The sequence below is a fragment of the Propithecus coquereli genome, unplaced genomic scaffold (genome assembly GCF_000956105.1).
Source record: "Propithecus coquereli isolate 6110/MARCELLA unplaced genomic scaffold, Pcoq_1.0 Scaffold946, whole genome shotgun sequence".
NCBI lineage: Eukaryota > Metazoa > Chordata > Mammalia > Primates > Indriidae > Propithecus > Propithecus coquereli.
The window spans coordinates 1-14994 of NW_012155796.1; the positions used below are offsets into that span (position 1 = coordinate 1).

Sequence of the window (14994 nt, forward strand, 5' to 3'; positions counted from 1 at the left end):
TAAAATTTTATTAGAAATGGAAAAAAATCAAAAAACAACTCTCCAGTCCTTCCCCAGCCCTGGCAACCACCTCTACTTTCTGCCTCTATGAATTTGATTACTCTATGTCCCTCATTTAAGTGGAATTATGCAGGCTTTGTGTTTTTGTAACTGGCGTATTTCACCTAGTATAATGGTTTCAGGGTTCATCCCTGTTGTAGTGCGTCACAGGATTTCATTCCTTTTCGAGGCTGGAAACCCCCTCTTTGCATAGATGAGACTGTTGCTCAAAGTCCCACAGCTGGTTTGGTCTCCTGACTTAATTCCAGAGGTGTTGATAGAAAAATTGATCATGTTGAGTTCAGCCTCCACATTCTAACAAGTTCTTTTCATTATTTCCCTCCACTTGTGTTCCACTGTCTCATCCCTTGGCTTCTTTGGCCTCTGTGAAGCACAGAGTTTCAGGGGCCAGAGTGGATTTAAGTCTCTTGCTCTCCTTCCACAGATACTACGGTGGGACTGAGTTTATCGATGAGCTGGAGACACTGTGTCAAAAGCGAGCGCTGCAGGCCTATAATCTGGACCCCCAGTGCTGGGGAGTCAACGTCCAGCCCTACTCAGGTGATTGCCAAGTTGAGACTCCTTCATGCCTGTCTCCCTGGGCTGATGTGCACCAAGAGGAGTTCTAAGAAGGACTGCCCGTAAATAAAGATCAAGATAAGCCACGCCCTCCCGGGCACATGCATCCTTCCCCATTGCCCTGGGGCTCCCAGCTCTGTGCCCTCCCGGGCAGTGCCCAATTGTCTCTGAACTTCCCCTATACTTACTCTTGAGGGGACTGGAGCAAGGGCACCTCCTGGGACTCAGAGAAGGCACAAGGATGGCCAGGCCTGTTCTCTCCACTCCTGGGTGAACACCTAGTGGCCAAGTTCCCAGGTGCCGCTTGGTGCCTCAGGTAGAAATCATCATATCTCTTCTGATCTACCCGTTTCAGGCTCCCCTGCAAATTTTGCAGTGTACACTGCCCTGGTGGAACCCCATGGGCGCATCATGGGCCTGGACCTGCCTGATGGGGGCCACCTGACCCATGGGTTCATGACAGACAAGAAGAAAATCTCTGCCACATCCATCTTCTTTGAATCTATGCCCTATAAGGTAAGAGAGCGTCTCTCTCAATATAGCTGTCATTTCCTCAGAAAACCTCCCATGTTTGGCTGCGCCTGTAGGAATAAGTACAGTGGTTTTGTTCATGTGGCACTGTAGGAAGTCCCCACTTTGTACCATTTTTCATTTCCCTGCTCTGGGGACTCCTCAGGCTTTCAGGGCCTGCTGGGGGAATCCAGGCTAGAAATGAGCATCTGAGCTGAGGCTGCAGAGAGAGGAGGCAACTACTGGGGAGGGCTCAGACACAGCAAGGGTGGTGGCCACCCCAGATCCACGGGGGCAGCAACCACTGGGGAATAACAACTCCCAGCAGCAGGTCAGCCACAGCTGGACCCCCAGCAGCAGCGAGCCACCAACTCAGCAGCTCTGCCCTCACCTTGTGACATCACTGCTGGGAACCCCTGTGGGCCAGCAGCTGCAAGGACACAGTAGCTATAGGGGACAGCAACATCCCTGGCCCCAGCACCGGTATTTGCAGCCCCACCATGAACAGCCACAGACCTCCACAGCCGAGTTAGAGCCGGCTCCTGCATGTAGGTGGTGGCTATAATGGGCGCAGACAGTCCTTGACTTACAGTAGTTGGACTTACTATTTTTCCACTTTATGATGGTGCAAAAGCAATACACATTCAATAGAAACTGTATCTCGAGTCCCCGTACAGCCATTCTTTTTTTCACTTCCAGTACAGCATTCAGTAAGTTACATGAGATATTCAACACTTTATCATACAATGAGCTTTTGTGTTAGATAGATTTGCCCAACTACAGGCTAACGTAAGTATTTCAAACATGTTTAAGACAGGCCAGGCTAACCTATGATGCCCAGTAGGTTAGGTGTATTAAATGCATTTTCAACTTATGATGTTTTCGACTTAACGATATTTTCAGCTTGTGATGGGTTCGTTGGGAAGTAGTCCCATCATAGATCAAGAAGCATCTGTATGGCTCAACTCCTACACCTGATCACCACCCCACTGCCCAGACTTGTCCTCAGCCAGCTGAAGCCAGTAGAGCAGTGTGCCCAGGAGCGGAACCAGCACCATCAGAACCAGTGCCCAGGGCTGCCAGTAGGGTGTGCAGGGCCCCAAGAAAATATTTGTTTTGTGGGGGACCCTATGTGTATAAACAATTGGGTCAAAAAATGCGTGGGCTCATGTGAGGCATGGTGATTTATCTATACAGGTGAAGGATGATGGGCGGGAAAGAGGTAACTTGCTTATTCTTTTATTGTCCAGTGTTGTTGATTCTTCTGAATGTCCAGAAACCACCTTTTCATGTTCTTTGTTGTCATATGTGCCATTCCTGGTTAGCTTCATATTTGTTACCATGATAAAAAGGTAGTCGTGCATTTTTATGTTTGGCTAAACATCAGACACATTTTATTCTTTTAAGGAAATCAAGCCAGTATCCTTTCTGGCATTCTGTGGACTTTGTTGCGTATTGTCAATTCTGTGTTCACAGAGCCTTTGTCTCAATTATAGTGATTTCCGATGTGCTCTTTTGTGCAAGTGACTTTCATTTCTTCTCATGGAAGGCCTAGGTGTTTCTAGTCAGAGATCTCCTCATTGGCCAAGGCTGGCCTTGAAGATGGATTTTTTTTTTTTTTTTTTTTTTGAGACAGAGTCTCACTCTGTTGCCTAGGCTAGAGTGCCGTGGCGTCAGCCTAGCTCACAGCAACCTCAAACTCCTGGGCTCAAGCAATCCTCTGCCTCAGCCTCCCGAGTAGCTGGGACTACAGGCATGGGCCACCATGCCCAGCTAATTTTTTCTATATATTTTTTGTTGTCCAGCTGATTTCTTTCTACTGTTTTTTAGTAGAGATGGGGTCTCACTCTTGGTCTCGAACTCCTGAGCTCCAACGATCCACCCGCCTCGGCCTCCCAGAGTGCTAGGATTACAGGCATGAGCCACCGTGCCCGGCCGAAGATGGATTTTGAAACTTGGGACAGTAGTAACAAGATACTTTGTCTTTGGACTTAGAACATAAAAGCCAGTTTCTATGCTTTTTTCATCACAGACTGTGGCAAAGAGTGTTTTCTGACTAGCCTTAGCCGAGGCCTTGAGCAGCCTTATTCACGCTTTTCAGGCCAGTGTCCTCTATTCTTGAGGAGCCCGTTCCAGGCATTTGGCAGCTCAGTCCTGTGCCCGTTTCCCTCTGGCCACCCCCACCTTTGATGTGCACTGTGCAGGCCGCAGCCCTGTGGGCGCAGTGGGGGGTGGGGCCTGGGAACCTGGGCAGATTATGCAGCAGGAGGCACAGCTCACCCACTGCAGGGGTGCAGTGGGCACCACCCTCTGTGGGCAGGAGGAGGAGACAGACCTGATTGGCTGGATGAGCCATTCCTGGTTAGTTTCATATTAACCAGGCTGTGGGGGTGGTTAGGGAGCCTCCCAGGGCCACCCATCTCTGCCTTCAGCCCGTCATACCCACACAGAGCCAGGCATTCATTTCTCTGTGGAGCAACAGTGACACTGTTCTTCTATTTTGTATCCAGTCCGCCCTGCGTCCCTGCTCCCAGCTTGTCCTCTGTGACTAGAGAATTTCTCCCTCTCCCTGGTCCTAAGTGCCTGAGGGGGACTCCCTTCTTCTCTGCACTGCTCTGACCCCCTCCTCGCAGTTTGTTATAAATGCTTGTGAATTCTTCTAGGAATTGTTCTATTGTTCATTTTCAAGATTTAAAAAAACAAAAATTTTTAAAACCCCTACAAGTTAGGCCGGGCGCGGTGGCTCACGCCTGTAATCCTAGTTCTCTGGGAGGCCGAGGCAGGCGGATTGTTCGAGCTCAGGAGTTTGAAACCAGCCTGAGCAAGAGCGAGACCCCGTCTCTACTAAAAATAGAAAGAAATTAATTGGACAACTAAAAATATATATAAAAAAAAAAAATTAGCCGGGCATGGTGGCGCATGCCTGTAGTCCCAGCTACTCGGGAGGCTGAGGCAGGAGGATCACTTGAGCCCGGGAGTTTGAGGTTGCTGTGAGCTAGGATGACGCCACGGCACTCTAGCCCGGGCAAAACAGACTCTGTCTCAAAAAAAAAAAAAAATTGTTTTACATTTAATATTTAGATCTACCATCCATCTGGAATTGATGTCTTTCTTTTTTTAATTAATTTATTTTTTTGTTTGTTTTGTTTTTTGAGACAGGGTCTTGCTCTGTTGCACAGGCTAGAGTACAGTGGCATCATCATAGCTCACTGTAACCTCAAACTCCTGGGCTCAAGCGATCCTCCTGCCTCAGCCTCCCCAGTAGCTGGGCCTACAGGTGGATACCACCACACCAGGCTAATTTTTCTATTTTTAGTAGAGATGGGGTCTTGCTCTTGCTCAGGATGGTCTGGAACTCCTGACCTTAAGCGATCCCTCCCATCTCAGCCTCCCAAAGTGCTAGGATTACAGGTGTGAGCCACCACACCCAGGCTAATTTTATTTTTTGACAAATTATAATTATATATAATTATGGCATGTACAGTAATGTTATGATGCATGTATACTGTGTGGAATGATTGAATCAAGCTAATTAACATACTTTTTTCCTTAAATACTTAGCATTTATTCCTCCTAACTGCAACTCTGCTCTTTGCTCAGTATCTCCCCATTCCTACCTCCCACCCCCGGCCACCATTCATTTTCGCCTTCTGTGAGTTTGATTGTTTTAGATTCTACTTATAAGGAAGATCATGCAGTACTTGTCTTTCTGTGTGTGGCATATTTTACTTAGCATAATGCCTTCCAGGTTCACCCATGTTGTTGCAAATGACAGAATTTCTTCTTTTGTCAGGCTGAATAGTATTCCATTGTGTCTATATACCACATTTCCTTTATCCATTTATCCTTCGATGGACACTCAGGTTGTTTCCGTACCTTGGCTATTGTGAATAGTGCCACAATGAACATAGTAGCGCAGCTGTCTCTTTGACGGACTTTGAGTTCCTAGGCTGTGTGCCCAGAAGTGGGATTGGTGGGTCTGGAGTTGATCTCTGTGTGTGGTGTAAGGCGTCCAGATCACATTTTTGTCCATATGGATATCCAGTGGTTTGGTACCATTTATTGGAAAGGCCATCCTCTCCCCACAGCACTGCGGTGTCACCATTATCATCCATCCGATGACCTATATCATGAGGGTTCTGTTTATAGGCTCTCTCTGTTCCCTCAGTCAGGTTGTTTGCCCTTCCACAAATGCTTGGTGCCTTAATTACTGTAACTTTTCAAGTTTTTAAAAATTTCTCTTAATAATGTTTTGGTAGAGGTCTGGTACATCTTTCATTGGATATTTTATGGGTTTTGATATAATGATATTATTAAAATTTCATTTTCTTTTTTTTTTTTTTTGCTTATATACACATATATAATTGATTTTTGTTTTTCAATGCTGTATCCAGTGACCTTGCTGAATTCACTTAGTTCTAACAGTTTGCCTCTAGAGTCTTTTAGCTTTTCTAGGTATACAATCATGTTGTCTGTGAGTAATGTCAGTTTTTAAAATTTCTTCTTTCTTTATCCTTAGCCTTTTATTTCTTTTTTTTTTTTTTTTGCCTCATTATACTTGGTATTAGCAGGCATTTTTGTCTCGTCCCTGAAGGTAACGTGTTTTAGTTTGCGTTGTGTGGTGTCTGTTTGTTGCATCTATTTCATTCTGCAGGGGATTTTTGGTTCCTTCTCATGAAAGCGTATCGCCCCAGAGACAGGGTTCACTTTTCCCCCGGGACTCCTCATGGTCTCATGGGTCTTGAGCAGTACTTGGTCATCCATACCACTTGTGTAAGCTGAATACACTGGTAGCCTTTCTCACCCTCAAGTCCTCATCTGGGACATCTTTCCTCTTGTCATGGCGGGTGGAGCAAGCTCAAGTGGGAGGGCAGGAGGCACAGTTTGCTAGAGGAAGTAGCTTGAGCCATGACTCCCCGATATCCCGCAGGTGAACCCAGACACTGGCTACATCAACTATGACCAGCTGGAGGAGAACGCCCGCCTCTTCCACCCAAAGCTGATCATCGCAGGTGATGGGCGGGTGGAAAGTGACTTCGTGCATGAGCAGTGCCCTTGCCTCTTACAGAATGACATGTAAAGATGTTCTCACCCTGACATAGCTGACTGCTAGTTTCTGCCTTGGATAGCTGAGTTTCTTGGGTCAAAGTGGATTCTTTTCTTTCAGGACACTGGTCTGTTTGCCACCATTAGTGTTATGTGGAATAAGATCTAAGACAGTTCTCAGGGAAGCACAGAAATGTCAATCCCTGATTGGTTGGGTTGGTAATGATAGTGGGGGCCATCCCAACCACCATGATACTGAAGAGGCAGATCCAGAGAGGCTACCTTTAGCACAAAGATGTTTTTCTAGGACATTCTCCATTTCTAAGAGATTTTAGGGGGACAAATCTCTGGGCTTTCGCATGTGCATAGCCAGAGGCCACTTGGCAGATTTGCACTGAAGCCAACTCAGCTGGTCTGTCCACATTTCTGACTCGACTGTGTCACCTTTCCTATCTCAGGAACCAGCTGCTACTCCCGAAACCTGGACTACGCACGTTTGCGGAAGATTGCAGATGAGAATGGGGCGTATCTCATGGCGGACATGGCACACATCAGTGGGCTGGTGGCGGCTGGCGTGGTGCCCTCCCCTTTTGAACACTGCCACGTGGTGACCACCACAACCCACAAGACCTTGAGAGGCTGCCGAGCTGGCATGATCTACTACAGGAGAGGTTTGCTCCCGAGTGTTGGGTACAGACGGGAACCATGGTTTACATTTCTCCTGCAGAGGCTCAGATTCAGTTGAGGGAGCTGGGAACAACTCCGACTTGGGAGCTACTGAAAATATTAGGACCCCAGTGCCTTAGAGAGCTGCTTAGGAAGGAGCAATGGCAGGCTTTACAGAAAGGATATAGAAGAAAGCCCTGAGCCACAGCTCTTGCTTCATTCCTGTATGTCCAGGTCCTAGGAAGGCAGGAAGGGGATCAGCAGCTGCTTTGTGTTAGAATGGTGCTGGTTGCCAATGGCCTTTTGCTCAACTTATCCTCTCTGAAGAAGCAGGTGTCTGAGTGAAAGGAAGGTGTTCATGGCTGGCTGGGGGTTACCGGGAGGCCTCACAATGCAGCATTGTTTGGGTGAACTTCCATATTTCTCGAAGAGAAAGACTATCAGTAATCAAACTACAAGACACTGACATAGAAACCTTAAGACAAATTTAGTTGTTTTAGTGAGAAATTTTTCATTTCAGTACTTACAGCCCACCTCTAGGCACTCCCCTTGTGTGGGATTCCCATACCTGGGAAAGCCCATTAGTGGTCAGATCTTCATTTAGCCCATGGTGAGACCTGATGCACCAACCTTGCATCAGCAGAGGAACAGGCCGCTCAGGTGACTGCAGTGCTCTTACCCCTGATATAGGCTGTCCCTGTCCAGGCCCCGGCTGGGGCTAGACACAGCCATGTGCTCACTCAGCTTCTCAGACCCTGTTGCCTCTGTGTTCTTCCAGGGACCTCTTTTAGCTGTGTTGATGTTTATGAGGCAGGCAGCCATTCCTACCTGCCCAGGAGACATTTGTGTTTCTCTGCTGGGTGTTGACCAGTGCTGATGGACTCTGGAGCCAGAGGGTCAGAGCAAATCCTGGCTCTGTCGCACACCTGCTACCCACTGTGGTCGTGGGCTGGCCGTGCAACCTCTTTGTGCCTCATTTCCTCACCTCCAGGGTGATAATACAGTACCTGTCCCTTTGGAGTGCTGTTTTGAGCATTAAATGAATTAATTTATGTAATGTGCTTAGAGTAGTTGGTTCACAAGAAGCTCTATGTAAATACTAGTTGTTGCTGATTATTATTGAATAGCAGTTATAATTACTGATTGTTAAGTTTTTCTCAGAAAGAAACTTTATTCCCCATATATAGCCAAATGAGCACTGTCTCCTTCAAAGAGGTCATCTCAGACGCTTCAGGGAAATGTGCTCAAGGCATATTCTTTGTTAGTCTCAGTGGAGAAATTTCTGTCCTTTCATTTTTAAGGCCTTGTGATAGTCAAGTTGTTAAGCAGAGATGCCATCAGAGGAGGCAGGTGTTCAGTTGAGGTGCTGGGACAGCATTTCAGCGAGAGTCATCCACAGGTCTGCCCTCGGGAAGCAAGAGCCCCTCTGACCTGTCGCCGCCAGGAGTACAGGCCAGGCAGGCACTTGACACTCCCGTAGCCAGTCTGGGTTTAAGCCTCAAAAGGGAGAAAACGGGACAGCCTGTAGGGTCCCATTCTGATGCTTTTCATCATCCAGGAGTGCACAGTGTGGATCCCAAGACCGGCAAGGAGATTCTATACAACCTGGAGTCGCTCATCAACTCTGCCGTGTTCCCAGGCCTGCAGGGAGGACCCCACAACCACGCCATTGCTGGTAAACCATAATCTCCTGCCGTGCTCATCTGTGGGCCCTAATTCCCATCTCCAAAAAGCAGGTTCCAGGACTTCCATGCTGGGGAATCAACTAGAGCAGCAGTCCCCAACCTGTTTGGCACCAGGGACCATTTTTATGGAAGACAGTTTTTCCACAGACCAGGGGTGGAGGTGGGTGGGGAGGTGATGGTTCCAGGATGATTCAGGCGCATTACATTTATTGTGTACTTTATTTCTATTATTATTACATTATAATATATAACGAAATAATTTTACAACTCACCGTAGGTTGGGGACCCCTGAACTAGAGGACCATTCTGTCCAAGAGATGCTAACGTAAGAAAAGGGAGACAGTTGAGATTGGTGTCAGGTGGGGACAGGAGGGAAGTGGTGTCCACTCCACATGTACGGCCACCTGGAGGCAAAGCTGGGTCAGGCCAGTTTGTAAAGTGTGTGGAGCCCTCTTTGAGAAACAGCAGGGAAGGACCCTGACAGTTAGAGGAGGGCATAGCAAGGCTGAGGGAGATTAGTATCTAGACCCCGCAGGATGAGCCCCTCTCCCATGATGGGCCCTGGCCTGTGGGGGTGACCCTCCCTCTTCACATGGTGCCACATTGGTGACTGCAGGGTCGAGTTGCATGACCAACCCGCAGGCTCTCTTAGGATATTTGCACTGATCTCAGGGTCATCCCACTGTCTAGCAAAGTGCTTGGAATGAAGGTGTAACTTCTGGGTCAGGAGGTGCACTAGCATTTCCAAAGAGGAAACAAGAAGGGTGGGAGGTGTCGGGGGTCGCTGGGCTGTTCTTGTGTTTTCTCCTTACACCTACACAGTCCGCATCCACGGTTTCAACTCTGGGTTGCTGGGGCCGCCTGGTCCCCAGCCACTCGGGGCCCTTTCCCGTTGTTTCCACAGCACTGATTGGAGGCTCTGTACGGGGACTCAGGCATGTAGATTTTGCGTCCTCCTCCATTCTCCTTCAGACAACGAGTTCATTGGCCTTAAGGAGCTCAGCAGCTCTGGAAGAATGTTTCACAGTGTATGTTTGAGTGTCCCCAAATTGTACCGAGGTCTTAAACTACTCTGTATAGTGGGCAAGTCATAGTGTATTGCCTATATCCATCTTGCCTTTAAGCAGCCCTCAGGACCGAACGCAGGTACAGGGTAGAACAGGGCTGCACCTCCCATCTGGACTCGGATCCGAGACATCTGCCTAACTCGGGACCAAAGCATCAGCTGTTAGGGCAGCTAAGTAATCATTTTCACACGTCAAGATTAAAAAGGACTGTAAAATCCATCTTGCTTAGGAAAAGTGTTGCGATAGTAATATTGTGAACACTAAACTTCCATGAGAAAGGTTACCTCAAAAGCAGTTTCTCGGAGAGAAGAGGCTTCTCCAGTAAAGGTCTGGAAGGTTAGCCCAGTACTTGTAGGGTTTCTTGGAGGAGAATATAAGAATGTCCTTTCGGTGACATTGAAAAAGCAAAGAAGTTTGAGTGGAAAGGAGTGATTTTTTTTTCACTCATCTTTGATTCTGTCCTGCTTTCCTGATGCAGCGTCTCTCCCTGTCTAGGTGTTGCTGTGGCCTTGAAGCAAACCATGACTCCGGAATTCAAAGTTTATCAGCACCAGGTGGTGGCCAATTGCAGGGCTCTGTCTGAGGCCCTGAAGGAGCTGGGCTACAAAATTGTCACAGGTATAGGCACAAAGGGTGCTCGGCAGGCCTGCCCTCCTCTTGGTTGCGTTAAGCCTTGCTCCTTGGTTTGTCTGATGATCGGGATGTTGGCCCCATAGGGTAGTGGCCCTGGGCGCTGCTGCCTTGGCAGTGATGACCCAGGACCACCTTGGGAGGAGGTCAGCCTCCCCTTAGGGCATGCCATGTCAACTGCCCCCTCAGGTGGGCCACACATGATCGGAATAGTAGCTGCCATTTGTCACCAGCGTGAGGACTGCATGTCCTCAGAATGGCTCTGCAGCAGGATACCTGAGGCTCACCTAAGAGAGGTTGGGCTGCAGCAGTCACAGCCCTGGTAGGTGGCAGAGCCCAGACTTGATCCTGGCAGGACCAGCACCTTCCTCTACAGTGATACCCTGTGCTGTGCTTCAAAGTGTCTCCTCTTGCCCCGCTGAGGTGGGGTGCGGCAGGCCCTCCCCACTGGCCGGGAAGCCTCTCAGTTTGCTGCACGTTCCTGGGGAGCTGGCTTGCTATGGCCGTGTTCGCTTGAATACAAACCGTCCTGGGGCTGACTGGCTACAAATGAGATGGACTTTCCAGGGGAGGCTACTGAGCAGTGCTGTCACCTCCCAGTCACTGCAGGTTTCCACAGGGATGACACGTTTTCCTGGCAGGCAGTGTTCTCAATTATCTTGAGGAAGGGTGGCTGCATTCCTAGGCTCACGAGGCTGCTGTACGTGCTAGCAGAGGCGTGGTCCAGGAAGACAGGTCCTGGTATCTGCAGACCTGGGTGCCCACTCCCTGCACCCTGCCCTTTGTGGGGATCACAGGCCCCCCGGTCTGAGGAGTGGAGCTCCCACCAAACCTTGTGTCCATGAGTGCCAAACTGGCCAAGGCTAGCTGGGCAAGCACCCTCTTCTCAGTAGTCCTGGCCATACCCTCTTTTATATTCTACTTCACTTCCTGTCTGTTCTTTCTCCTCTGTCTTCCACATCGTCACATAATAAAGCCCTAGAAGTCCCAGTGTGGACTGTGACCTTCAGGGCCCTTAGGTCACTGTTTCTCAAACTTGGATGTGCACGCGATCCCCTGGGATCCTGTTGCAATGCAGATTCTGACGCAGCAGGTCTGGGGTGGGAGCTGCGCTTCTAAGCAGCTCCCAGGTGATGTGGTTCGGGAACCACCCTTGGCGTTGCGAGAGCTTAGGCCATGGTCGTCTCCTGGCAGCCCCAGCAGTAGGACTCCTAGTGAGTCTCAGGAGAACACGTCTCCTCCGCCTTTCCACACCCCCAGGTCTGCCCTCACCCTGTGTTCATTGCTCCTGAGCTCCTGATGCCAACCATTGAAGTACATAATGGTTGTGAATACCTGCTTTGTGCCTGGTGCTATGGCAAGTACTATGTCCAATATCTCATTTAAATCTTATGACAGCCTTTGAATTATTTGTCATTCTTTAACAAATGGGCATCTGAGGTTCCAAAATGTTGAGCTCCCTGACTAAAGCCACATAGCAAAGTAAGTGGACTCAGCCAGGGGGCTCCAAAGCCAAGACACTGTCTTAGTTCACCCATGTCTTTCAACTCATCTCTGCAGCAACCCAGTGACAGAGGTGAGGACACTGTTGTTCCCCAGTCAACACCCTGGTTTAATGAAGTTTCAAAGTGGAGGATCCAGGGGCTCAAAAGACTCCTGTGGGACCTTGGGCCAGGTCTAGAAAGCTCTGTTGGCCTCCCTGCCTCATCTTCCCACTTTGGTACTACGGTCAGCCTCACAAGACTTGGGATAAAATACACGACAGGCTGGCACAGTGTCTGGCACCTAATACATGCTCAGTGGATGTAGTTACCCCACTGATATAGTAAGTTGAACACTGCCCACTACTCTGATGCTGCCTTAGAAGAAGGAACCTTTAAGATCGACGTCAGAGACACTTGGGAAATTCCTAAGGAACTTTTCAGAGAAAACAGAAGCCATGAGTGGTCCAAACAAGCTGTCCCTTCCCCAGAGGAGCTACAGGCCCGTGTTGGCACCTGTCATGCTATCATGGAAGGGGGCAGTCTGTGCCACAAAAGCTGCTGGAAGTTACCTGTCAGTCTCACATCCCTCCTCAGTTACCCCTTTTGAAAGTGCTGTGTCCTTTATTTCAGATTCTTAGGCTGGGGCACCTTCTCTTTAATGGGTGATTAAAATTCTAGGCCACGTGGTGGTATGCTCACCTTCCTGCCCTCATCTGCTCCGGCCTCCTGCACCCCTGCCCTCATTTCCTAGGGAGAGAGATTCCTTCACCCAGCATACAGTCAGCTTTCTGCATTTCTATGTGTTCAACTTTGTTTCCAGGTGGTTCTGACAACCATTTGATCCTCGTGGATCTCCGTTCCAAAGGTACAGATGGCGGAAGGGCTGAGAAGGTGCTAGAAGCCTGTTCTATTGCCTGCAACAAGAACACCTGCCCAGGTGAGAATCTTCCTTGGTCTTCTCTTCCACACCCTCTCCCATCTGCATTTCTTCGGCCAGAGTTGTAGCTGATGCAGGTGTTTGGCTCTGTCCTGGCCTTGCCCGAAGGTAGAAATGAAAAGACTGACATGGAGCGAGGTGGTACAGTCATTGGATGGGGTAGGCGGGGGCCCCTTGAAACCAGAGGATGTGTTTCTCAGTTGATTGGTTTTTTTTTTTTTTTGAGACAGAGTCTCACTGTGTTGCCTGGGCTAGAGTGCCGTAGCGTCAGCCTAGCTCACAGCAACCTCAAACTCCTGGGCTCAGGTGATCCTACTGCCTCAGCCTCCCGAGTAGCTGGGACTACAGGCATGCGCCACCATGCCCGGCTAATTTTTTCTATGTATTTTTAGTTGTCCAATTAATTTCTTTCTAATTTTAGTAGAGACGGGGTCTCGCTCTTGCTCAGGCTGGTCTCGAACTCCTGAGCTCAAACAATCCACCTGCCTCGGCCTCCCAAAGTGCTAGGATTACAGGCGTGAACCACCGCGCCCGGCCCTCGATTGTTAATAAAATGTAGGCGACACATCTCAGACCCAGACAGATGTTTACCTCCTTTTTAGGAGTGAGGGACACATCACAGAAGACCACTTAGTGGACTACTGAAATAGAATGGCCAAAACGGGGTTCTGCCTCCTCTTGCCTTGGGTTTGATCTCTAGTTTTTTACTCGGTTGTACTCTTCTTGCTAGAGCAAGCCAGTATCCTCAGGCCCATTCTTTTTTGCTCACATGTCCTTTTTTAAATGTACAGTGGTCACAGTGGTGAGTTGAGTACAGCTTAGGGACAGAGCCCTATTTATCTTGAAGGTGACAGAAGCGCCCTGCGGCCCAGCGGACTGCGACTAGGGACCCCAGCACTGACATCCCGAGGACTTACGGAAAAAGACTTTCAAAAAGTAGCCCGCTTTATTCACAGAGGTGAGCATAAAATTTTGGAAGTTTGCCACGTCTTATTGTGTGTAGAAGTTTGATTATGACAGTAGTTGAGACCCCACCACTGAAGGACATTTCTGTGTCAAGGCTGAGTGCTGGGGCCGGAGACAGCAAAAACCACTTAAGCACATCACTCGCCTGAGAGGTTTTGTCTGCCCGGGGAAGGGTGTATCCAAGAACCATTTCTAAGGCGAACACAGGGGCCGGGTGCTTATGCTCCCCAGCTGTAATAGTGCCTCGGCTCTCAGCCACCCTTGCCCACTCCAGGCATGTGGCTCGGGATGGGCCCAGAGGGGACTCATTTGTGTCTTGCCGGCACAGGGATAGAGCTGACTCTGCGTATCCAGGACGACATCGGTGCGAGGGCCAGCCTGAAGGAGTTTAAGGAGAAACTGGCAGGGGATGAGTACCAGAGCGCCGTGCGGGCTCTCCGGGAGGAGGTCGAGAGCTTTGCTTCTGTCTTCCCTCTACCTGGCCTGCCCGACTTTTAACAGAGCCACCTGCCCCGCACCTGCCGGGCACTGTTGAGGAAGCCACCTGCGGGAGGACCCAGATTCCCGAGAGTCAGAAGAGCTGCCCCATAGGAACCTATGTAGTTTCTTTGTGTGCCCTTTGAGGGAGTTTATTTTGGACTTTTTTCATGTTTCTTCACAAATCAAAATTTAAGTTCCGTTGTTAGTAATTCTGGTATAGGTTATTAAAAAATACAAATTTGAGCCTCACTTTCTCACTGCTGTATATACTCATTCTAGAAAAATAAAATACTGTGTAGCCATTTAGCCTTAATCATTTAGACAGTGGTATGGGGCAAAGCTATTAGAAGGATTTGGGATTGTGCCTACCCTTCTCTCAGAGTTACTGGGCTCTCTGCTGCCTGCTGCAATAGAGTACCAAGTTCACAGCCTGTGAACGCTGCCCATTCTAGCTCACTACCCAGTGGATGCCAAAGGAGAACTGAATTAGAGCCATTACAGTTGAAGAAGGAACAACTTCAGAAGCCACTGCTATGTGCTGTAAGTCAGAACTGTAAGTTAGACAAGGCTTTTGCTCTCAGGAGCTCTAAGTACACTGTAGAAATGATCTCCATCCACCAGGTGGGGGAAGTCCTGTGTCCCATCTGGTGTGAAAATCAACCAGGGGCTTTCCTGCTGCCTGAGATAACCAACGCCCTGCTGCACTCAGGAAACCAAATGTCACCTTCCCAAAGAAACTTTATTTTTCACATAGCTGAAGTGCAAAACATAGGTGACCATTTTTAATAAGCACAATTAAATTTTTAACCACAGAATGTCTACAAGAATTATAGCTTTAAAAAATACAACCAATTTTTATATTCCAAAAATATCTGAACTCAAATAAATTAATGTCTTAAAAAGTA

General features: G+C 48.7%; 1 protein-coding gene across 1 annotated transcript; it reads left to right on the plus strand.

The window, feature by feature from the left end:
* The first annotated feature begins 253 nt into the window (after nucleotides 1-253).
* On the plus strand, nucleotides 254-14994 carry SHMT1 (serine hydroxymethyltransferase 1 (soluble)). The gene is given in 12 exon segments (XM_012664982.1): nucleotides 254-293; nucleotides 296-356; nucleotides 394-478; nucleotides 480-600; nucleotides 974-1134; nucleotides 6059-6140; nucleotides 6633-6845; nucleotides 8399-8515; nucleotides 10088-10210; nucleotides 12527-12643; nucleotides 13491-13601; nucleotides 13938-14994. Coding segments are annotated over 12 exon segments (1401 nt in total). The 3' UTR covers nucleotides 14108-14994.